Source organism: Setaria italica, chromosome VII (genome assembly GCF_000263155.2).
Source record: "Setaria italica strain Yugu1 chromosome VII, Setaria_italica_v2.0, whole genome shotgun sequence".
Classification (NCBI taxonomy): Eukaryota; Viridiplantae; Streptophyta; class Magnoliopsida; order Poales; family Poaceae; genus Setaria; species Setaria italica.
The window spans coordinates 28417371-28426296 of NC_028456.1; the positions used below are offsets into that span (position 1 = coordinate 28417371).

General features: G+C 52.5%; 2 protein-coding genes across 3 annotated transcripts; both read right to left on the bottom strand.

Moving 5' to 3' along the window:
- Positions 1-3530: 3530 nt before the first annotated feature.
- LOC101776817 (lateral signaling target protein 2 homolog) lies at positions 3531-4961 on the bottom strand. 2 transcript variants are annotated; one of them, XM_004976560.4, is made up of 3 exons: positions 4833-4961; positions 4368-4689; positions 3531-4227 (listed from the first exon to the last, which is right to left on the bottom strand). In XM_004976560.4, exons 2-3 carry the CDS (start codon positions 4499-4501, stop codon positions 3975-3977), a joined length of 387 nt encoding a protein of 128 aa, XP_004976617.2. In that variant the 5' UTR covers positions 4502-4689; positions 4833-4961; the 3' UTR covers positions 3531-3974. The 2 variants fall into 2 exon arrangements, with proteins under 2 accessions (XP_004976617.2, XP_022683906.1); XM_022828171.1 differs by lacking the exon at positions 4833-4961 and having other exon boundaries at positions 4368-4805.
- Positions 4962-7881: 2920 nt separating this feature from the next.
- LOC101776420 lies at positions 7882-8926 on the bottom strand. The gene is made up of 2 exons (XM_004976559.3): positions 8597-8926; positions 7882-8470 (listed from the first exon to the last, which is right to left on the bottom strand). The coding sequence occupies exons 1-2, from the start codon at positions 8824-8826 to the stop codon at positions 8311-8313; spliced, it is 390 nt and encodes a 129-aa protein (XP_004976616.1). The 5' UTR covers positions 8827-8926; the 3' UTR covers positions 7882-8310.

Genomic DNA, 8926 nt, shown 5'->3' on the forward strand with positions numbered 1-8926 from the left:
ATTCAAACACAAGTATTATTGCTCTCAATAACGTCAATCCCTTTTTTTTTTGTCCACCTGATTAGTAGGGTCCCTTTTTTGGTCCACCTGATTAGTGGGGTGTTGATTACTACTAAAACGTAAACTAGCGTAGCTGAGTCAGTTAGGGTTCCATGTTTACCCTCATATTTTTAGAGGTATTTAATGAATTAACATGTCATTCTTTTCATTGTAATTTGTAGACAGCATGTGCGCCGAGATGCCTAAAATCGGTATTATTTGATACGGAAATTTGATATTTATCTAAAGCTCAATTCTTTTGAAATATAACATGTTCAGAAGACTAATTCGCAATGCGTAGGTCCATGGCCTTTTCCTGTCCCTACGTTGCGTGGGTTTTTTCTGTACGCATGGTTAAACACACCGAGTACTCCATTGTATACATGTACTAGTGTGTTTGTTTTTGCTGTCACTTACTAACAGTCGCTATTATGGTTCGCAAACCTGCCGCACATGCTGAGTTAGGTGGAAAGTAGCAGCAGCGATGCGCTGTTTTCATCAGATGGGAGTGCTGCCACACATCCATCCTGTACATCATACAAGAACAAGGCGTACGTTTCCTTGGACCCCTCTGACATTTCGTAATCTCTAGTGTACTAATTCTCTCAGCGATTTGGAGAGAAGCGCGAGACAGTAGAGAGAACTGGTCCGGGCTACGCATCCAGGGCTCAGGGCTGGGCTGACCCAAGAGTGACCTCACTTAACCGTTCTCGCTTGGTAATCACTGTCATAAAAAGAGGCGCCTCAGCTAAATAACTCGAGCGCCTGCCTGTCGGTGCAGTTGTCTGAAATTTGAGCTGAAAAGGGCTGAGAAGATGTTCATATATCTTGCAATCTTGGTGATGCATCGAACCCTAAAAGGTTAACGTTTCGCTTTTGTTTCCAACCTTTTGTGGTGGCAAAAGGGAAAACTAGCCAAAGCTGAATGAGCGGGGGTGGTAAGTCAGCAAAGTTGCAGACGCCTTGGCCTTGTTTAGTAACCATAAAATCCCAACTTTGGCATTATGTAAAAAAGAAGATTCCCCATCACATCAAACTTACGGTACATGCATGGAGTACTGAATGTAGATGAAATTAAAAACTAATTGCACAGTTTGATTGTACTTTGCGAGACGAATCTTTTGAGCCTAATTAGTCAATATTTGGACAATAATTCACAAATACAAACGAAACGATACAGTATGCTACAGTGCTAGTGCAGTGATTTTGGTTGTCCAAAATCGGGCAACTTAGCCTTGATTGTTGTTTCATCCCCAAGCTGCCAAGGTTCGAAACACCGAGTCATCAAAGCCTAGACCTTGACAGTTGTGATCATGAGGTATTAAGGCCTAGAAATCCTAGAACTGCTGTTGTCGTTGTCAGAGCACCCTATTCAGTTTTCAAAAAGTTGGCCGACAGCTCTCGATTTCACTGGCCTGTCAGCAGACTGTAGAGAAGGCCTGCCTGGGGGACTTCTGTGAAAGGTTAAAAGTAAGACGCGCTGCTAGATGGGCCGGGCCAAACCTTCTGTGGAAGCCCATGCCGTATGACTTTCGACCACCCTCGAGTCCAGAGCTTAAAAAACGAAGGTACCGTACTTAGCCAGTGGACAAGCAGTGCCTCTCACATCCCAATCTCCTCTACGGGTGGAGTAGCTATTATAATCTAGTGACGCCCCGTAGCATGATTAGGTAATCCACCACTGCACAGCCACATCCCACAGGTCAATAATGAAAGCGGGGGCAGTGCGTCATCTAACTCCAGTGCTTGGCATAAGCATCTGTCCATGCACCAAGAGCGAGCATCCGTGGTGAACTCACTGCCCTGCTAACCACCCCTCTGATCGTATGCCTCCTCACCAACCAACAGGCCCCAGTACAGTCAGCAACGTACCCCACCTCATTGAGCCACTTTTGAGCCAGCCGGCAGCCGGTGGCTAGCTGGTCCACCACCAATGCTAGAGCTATACTCCGTACGCCATCTTAACGCGAGTAAACAAGCCAGCAAGGATGCACGGCTCCCATGTCTCGCTCTACTTGCCACTAGTTTATACTAGTATTTTGGTGAGTTGGCTATCATCATGCATCCGATTCTCCCGGTCACGGAACCGCAGCACCCAACGGAAGTGCGGCGAATAATTGGCGACGGGCGGCGCTTGTTAATCGAGTGGGTTTCGGTGTCATTGTGGACTGTGGTCACGCCTTTGGAATGTAGCAGCACTCGTTAGTTAATCCATGTACTAGACCCTAATCAAAGTGAGCGTCTAGAAAAATGAGATCTAAGCGTAGATCTTGCGAGTAAACTACTCGTCCTAGCAGCCATGGGAGGAAGTAAAGTAAAGAGGGGAGGTTGACGCCAAGAGCATGGTCTCCTGGATTCCAACCGGCCCGGGGTTCACGCTGGGGGGACACACAGGTGGGCACTTGTGACTTGTTTATCTCAACGCTTGGGGCTCGCAAGGATTGACCCGGTTTGAGTTTGAGCACCGAGAGGTCTGCTGCTTCTCTGAAAATCTTTGGATACCTACTGACTCTACTGACGAGACGATCCGAGAAATGTCACTATGTTAGTGTTGGGGTAGATGTTTTCAAAAAAAAAAAAGTGTTGGGGTAGATCGTCAGAGTTACAGAAAGTTTGTGGTGGTTAAAAAAACTTGCACATCAGAAGGAGAATCAAAGACAGGATCAAGCTAGTAGCGGAGGTGCACTGCCTCACGGGAATATGCTATGCGCATGCTTTTTGGCTGCCGGCGTGCCAGGCAAGATGCCCAGGAAACCAGGCAGGAAAATCTCGCGGAGGATCCATGGCTCTGGATCTTATTCCCCCTCAGTGGCGACGGCATCCCATCTACGGATCTAGTAACCGCTAATGCAGTATTTTAAAAGTGCCTCGCATCAGTTGCTCGAGGCCCCGTGGTCAGCTTTCGATTTCTTTAGAACGCGTCACAGTCATATGCTGCGGCACTTACTGTCGTATTCACATCGATGCCGTCAAGATGCGTTTTCAGCCACTGTCATCTTTGAGATGTGTATGTGTATAGTATAGATGGCACGCGAATCCGTTGGTGTGAGCCTTGGAGGCTGCAGCTCCTACAGAAGCTGCGTTGCATCCGTATTTTCTGATGAGCTACAGGCCTCTGTTTCAGATGATGTGTTACGGTGTATGCTCAGCAAAAATTAGTGAATTGAATCAGTGACATGGTACAAGGTACTAACCAGACAGATGCAGAGACTTGTGAGTTCATTTCCTGAACTTTCATGCTGCGGTCGTTGAGATCTTGAGGAACTTTCATTTCGAACAATGTTGGGGGTGTAGGATCCCCCACCTACATTATATTCATTGATTGTTGGGTGCATTGGTGAAGGCCCGGCGTACCGAGCACAGATTACAGAAGCGACGAAGGGGATACAACTCGGAACACAAGAGCGCCAGCAGAGTGGAGACCGTAGAAACTGGGATCTTCAGTTGCAGTGCTGCCAGTGTTCTGATCCCCAAAGTTTACAGTTTGTGACTTGCGAGCTAACACTCTTCCGTTCGGTTCGTATTTTTCACTAGGTTCTGTCTCGTATCTTTTACAGTTTTGTGCTGCCGCCTCCTATGACAGAAGGCTATACATGCAGCGTACATCCAGAGTATGAAGTTACTAGTCTGGTAGAGGAGAAACCGTACCGTACGTATTCCATTCCACGAAAGCAAGAACTACAGCCAAAATCCGAGGCCAAAAGGAGTGGAGGAGACGCCACACGAATCATCTGATCCAGTGGCCATGGCTCTACAGTTCAGTTCTAGCCTCGGAGGATATACTACGTAGTAGAAGTAGTAGCAAAAAGAAACCGAGCCAATCGCTCGGCCGTGTACTACCAGTGCAACCGATCCCTAAAACCGTCTCGTGATGCTCGCAGAGCTCGCGGAAAACGAATGGCCCCGCGCGGCGCGGCGCGGCGCGATCGTGTTCTTCAGACGCGCAGCGCGGGCGCCCTCGGGAACCCGCCGTCGACCCAGGGGTTGGTGTCCATGCCGGCCTTCCGCGGCTGCGGTTGCTGGTGGTGGTGATGGTGGTGGTGGTGAGGGTGGTGGTGGTGCTGCCTGTGCTCCCTGCTGCGCGAGGACAGCGCGTGCGCCGCCGCGCGCTTCTTCCGCCGGTGCTTCGCCCTGTCCACCTCGATCTGCTGCTGCCTGCACTCCTCGCTGCAGAACGGCGTGTCACCTCTGCGCGGACACAGCCACACGTACGACAACAGCTAAGCCTCCGTGCACCGCGCATCGGCACATGTAAAGCAAAACAAAACAAGAACAAAAAAAAAAAGGCTGTGGTGCTGAGACGATATCATATGCGTTCGAAGGGCGACCTGTACATGAAGATGTCGCCGGAGAGCGACTTGGCGCAGAGGGAGCACTCCTCGAGGAAGTGGTGGATCTGGACGACGTCCGCCTCGTGGACGTAGAACATGGACGACGGCTTCATGGCACCGCTCCCCTTCATGTCCGCCGGCCTGCGTCGCTGGGGGACGAACGAAGAGGGAGCACCGCCGCGAGAGGGCGAGGCCTGGGCACACGGATCCCAAGGAGCTCGGCTAGCTTGCGGGGACTCCCCGGGGTGGCCCCGCCGCGTACAAATACTGCCCCCCGGCGCGCCTATTCTTAGCACGGTTCGAGCGAAACATGGAGTGGCTGCATGCTCACGGTCGCCGAGAGCCGGAGATATGAATAGCAGAATACAGGTCACAGGTGCCATGGCCAAATTAATCAATGACTCATTGCATCCTTGCTTTTGCCATGGAAATAAAGGAATTGATTGAGGACGTAAAATTTACCTGTTCTTGCGTTGCCAGATTGGCACTGCTCAAACGTGTCATGCAGGCATGCGGTAGTGAAACGACAAGCTGGCCATGTCAATGCCTCTGTTACACGCAGACAAGAAGAAATTACAGGTCTTCCACATGTACGATTGTACGAACCCAAATTTCCTACTACCCAGGTCACTGTCTACTGCAACACGAAATGTGAGGACATCTCTGCTCTGAAAAAACATTCTTGTCAGTTGTCACCTCACCGCCCGTCTTTTACCTGTCCAAACGACAAGAGGAAGCGCCACACGCCATTAAAAACCACTGGCGGGACCTCAGCTTGTTCAAACATTTCCACCCCCCAAGAAGTCGACGGCCCACTCCCGTCCAACGCCGGGACATCAACAACCGGCGCCACAGTGACATCCGTGCTCGTCTTCTTCCTGGCATCCCCCAGACCGCGCCCTTTACCGACCCGGGCATGGCATCGCCGTACCGTACGCGAATCCACAGGCTAGCGTCACATGCGCGCATGGACGTGGTGGCCGGTGCGCGGTCCTCGGCGTGTAGGTGGCGGAGGGGGCAAGCGCTGGTGCGCGCCCGGGGACGCCAGAACGGCATGCCGAGGCCGCCACGGCTAGCGCATGGCATGGGCGCGGCGCCGGCACGTGCGGCGCCGGCGTGGGTGCCCCCTGAACCACCGGCACCGGGCGAGATGCCACTCGCGCCGGTGTTCCCTTGCGGCCAAAGGCAGCCGGGCGACGCGATGCGTTCGTGGAGCGTGGAGGGAGCGGAGGCCTGGCCGGGGCGCGCCGGGGTGGCATAACGTGGCGGACGGAATCCGAGTCGTTTGTTTAAGGGAAAAAGTCTATGCAACCCCTAATCTATTGTAGCCCTCACCTACAACATCAGATATTTAACCCTCTCATTTTTTTCAAAACCATTCAAATAACCCCTAGGATGGTTTGCATAGTGGTTTTGACACCATGGCAACTGAGTTCGACCGAGTTGCTGAAGCAGACCTCTCATAGTGGGCCGACCCCACGTATGAATAGGAAAATTGTTGACCTTTACTGGGAAAACATCATATACGGCCCCACCTAGCATACTTGGTCCCACTAGTCAGTCTGTTCCTTCTTACCTTTCACCCTGTGCGTCACGCCCCGTCCTCGTCGGCCGCAGCTCGCTCCACCCCCAACCCCTGTTATCCGCCGTGCGGAGGCCACAGCTCGCCATGCTCCACGCATCCGTCCTGAGTAGCTCGTCGTGTGCCACACTGGCCGCCATGTGCGTCGCCCAAGGAGCTCCACGCTGCGCCGCGCCACATCGATCCTTGTTTCGCCCTGTGCGTCGCACCCCATCCCCGTCGTTCACCATGTGCCGGTCCGCCCTAAGTAGCTCGTCATGTGCCACATCGGCCGCCATGTGCGCCGCTCGAGGAGCTCACAACCCCGTGCCGCGCTAGAGGAGCGCCACCCTCAATCCGTGTTGTCATCCTCATCTCGCTCGTTCGCGCATCGGATCCTGTGGCACCGCACCTCTCCTCTGCACCTCAGCCTCCTCGTACACGACGCCACAACCATCTTCCTCCTTATCCTCTCTGAGCTATGGCCCGCAACGGAGGCTATTAGGGTGAGTTGGGATTTAGGTGAAGCTTTGTGTCGTCCGTCCAAGAGACACAGATTGAGACCTTGATGCCTCAATCCCCACGGATCGAGCTTAATTCCATGGCCGACTCCTACTGCTTGGACGAGAGTTGACCGGGAAGAGGATTTGGCAGAGCTTATCGCGCCATCTGTGAGAAGACCCCGTAGATGCACATGCCACATGGAGACTATGGGAGAGGACGGCATCGATGGTGAGGATGAGGATGAGGGCTTGTCGGGGATGATGCAGTCGACGCGGACGAGGATGGAGTCGATGAGGGGGACAAGCTCGAGGAAACGATGGGATAATGGGGACCAACAGCCGAGTGTCGCTTTCGCGATGGAGATGATGAGGATGAGCGGCTGCGTGCTTACAGTTGGGACCCAGGTGTTAATATCTCCACATGAGTAACTGAGTCAACTCAGTCCGCCATGGTGGCAAAACCACTATATAAAACCACTTTTGGAGGTCATTTGAACGGTATGGTAAAGATGAAGAGGTTAAATATCTGGTTTTGTAGATGAGGGGGTGATTTAGTTCACGTAGGGTTACAATATACTGGCAAAGGATTCCCGGCGGCACATGGGCGCCAATTCGCGGGCAGCAGACGGTGGTGAGATGGATGAAATCTACGGCCTGGCCGAGGAAGATTTTGTTAAGCACCGGTGCCAACATGCTTTGCGTAGATTAGTTTTTGTTCACGGTGAGGGGCGCAGTTGAGCACTTGAGCGTGAGGTCAGGCGCTCTAGAAGCACGGACGGCGCTAGACGTACGGGCGCAACTTCCCCGTTGTCCTTGTACGTAGAAGCTGACATGTGGGCCCGGAACCGGAGGGTCCACATGCTAGGGAGTTGATGAATGTGTTAGAGAAGACGGGGAGAGTTAACATTGCATTTTGGGTATAAAATTCGCCATTGTTGGTGGTAACTAGTGGGGTGACATCAGGCATGTAAGCTTCCAGGAAACAGGCATCATGGGTGACATGATGCTCGGCTTGCTTTGCGAGTTCTTTAATTACTGCCACCGTGCTCCTTTTCTTCGTGGAGCAACCGTTAGATTCACAAGTTCAAGGCCAATTTTTTCAGCAGGAAGAAACTCAAAGACCAATTTCTCCCTAGATTTGATTCGTTTCCTTTTTTTCATTTGAGAAATCTCCATGGGACCATGGCTTTTCTGCCCAGCTTGCCCCCAACAAAAGCAGTGCCCTTATTAGGTCTGCACTCTTTGTGCGCAGCACAGCATCAAGCGATGGTGACCCATCTGAGTTTTCTGCAGCATGCGACGGGATTCTGTTCGCAAGAACAACTGAACAATTGGCCATTTCAGCTGTCACCTTTAACAAAGAGCTCCGAAACTTTTTTTTTTCACACCAAATCATATGATCCTGTTCAACTGTAAAACATCCAAGCGAAAGATCACTAATTCAGCGGAAGGAAAAGTAGAAGACATCTGAACTGATGAGAAATCCGAGAGAGCTTCTTGTGCCTCTCGCTTGTTTCATATCAACAGGTTACACGGCAAACCCACACACGACCCCGCGCCCACACTTTTTGTTCAGCTCAACTGTGCAGAGGAACAGAACGCCTACTAATTCACGCTCAAATCAACCCCTCCACCTCCATCTTTCAGAGATCAAAAGGAGGAGCTGTTCGATTTCATGAACAAAGACGCAGCCGGTTCGTCTCTCTCTCTCTCTCTCTCTCTCTCTCTCTCTCTCTCTCTCTCTCTCTCTCTCTCTCTCTCTGCCCGTCGAGCTGGTGATCCGAGCGTGATTCCACACTCATCGTGCTCTCCGATAGCTCGGTTCTTGAGGTACAGCTAAATCCTAGTACGTTTTCTGGTGCTCAAAATTGTTTCATCACCACGCCCAGATGGGTATCCTCTGGGGGCTCTGCTTCTGCTGCTGCCGCTGCAGTTGCTGCTCGGCCCTCCCCGTCTGCTTCGACCGCTGCTCCCTCGCCTCGTCGATATCGATCTGCTCCTGCCGGCACTCCTCGCTGCAGAACGGCATGTCACCTCTGCAATAGGAGAAGAACCACACCACCGTCAGCAAAAGATTCATCCCGATCCCTCTATAGAGATCTCTTGCAGAAGAGAGAAGGAGCGATCTCAAGCGATCAGGCCGGCACGGCGCCGCTGCTTACCTGTACATGAAGATGTCTCTGTTTCCGGAGAGCAGCTTGCGGCAGCGGAAGCAGATGTCGAGGTAGTGGTGGTGGCCGTGGAGCTCGTCGGCGTCGTCGCAGGGGTCGCAGAACATGCGCCCAGGGCGCCTCGGCGAGGCCGCCGGCTTCAGCGGGGTGCCGGGGTGGCCGGAGAAGCCAGCCTCGAGGTCGCCGTGGGCGTCCACGGAGACGGGGTTGTAGTGCGCCATTTCCTTTGGCTCTGGTTCTGTTTTCCTCGGCGAATTGGTGCTCTGCTTTCTCTTTTCCGGTTGGGAGAGGGGGAAGGGAGCGATGGAGTGCGGGGAAGAC

Coding starts and splice junctions, on each gene's coding strand:
- LOC101776817 (XM_022828171.1), bottom strand. CDS start 4,753: ATGGCACCTGTGACCTGTATTCTGCTATTCATATCTCCGGCTCTCGGC. Junction 4,228..4,367: donor GGCGACATCTTCATGTACAG/GTCGCCCTTCGA, acceptor GTGTCCGCGCAG/AGGTGACACGCCGTTCTGCA.
- LOC101776420 (XM_004976559.3), bottom strand. CDS start 8,826: ATGGCGCACTACAACCCCGTCTCCGTGGACGCCCACGGCGACCTCGAG. Junction 8,471..8,596: donor AGAGACATCTTCATGTACAG/GTAAGCAGCGGC, acceptor CTCCTATTGCAG/AGGTGACATGCCGTTCTGCA.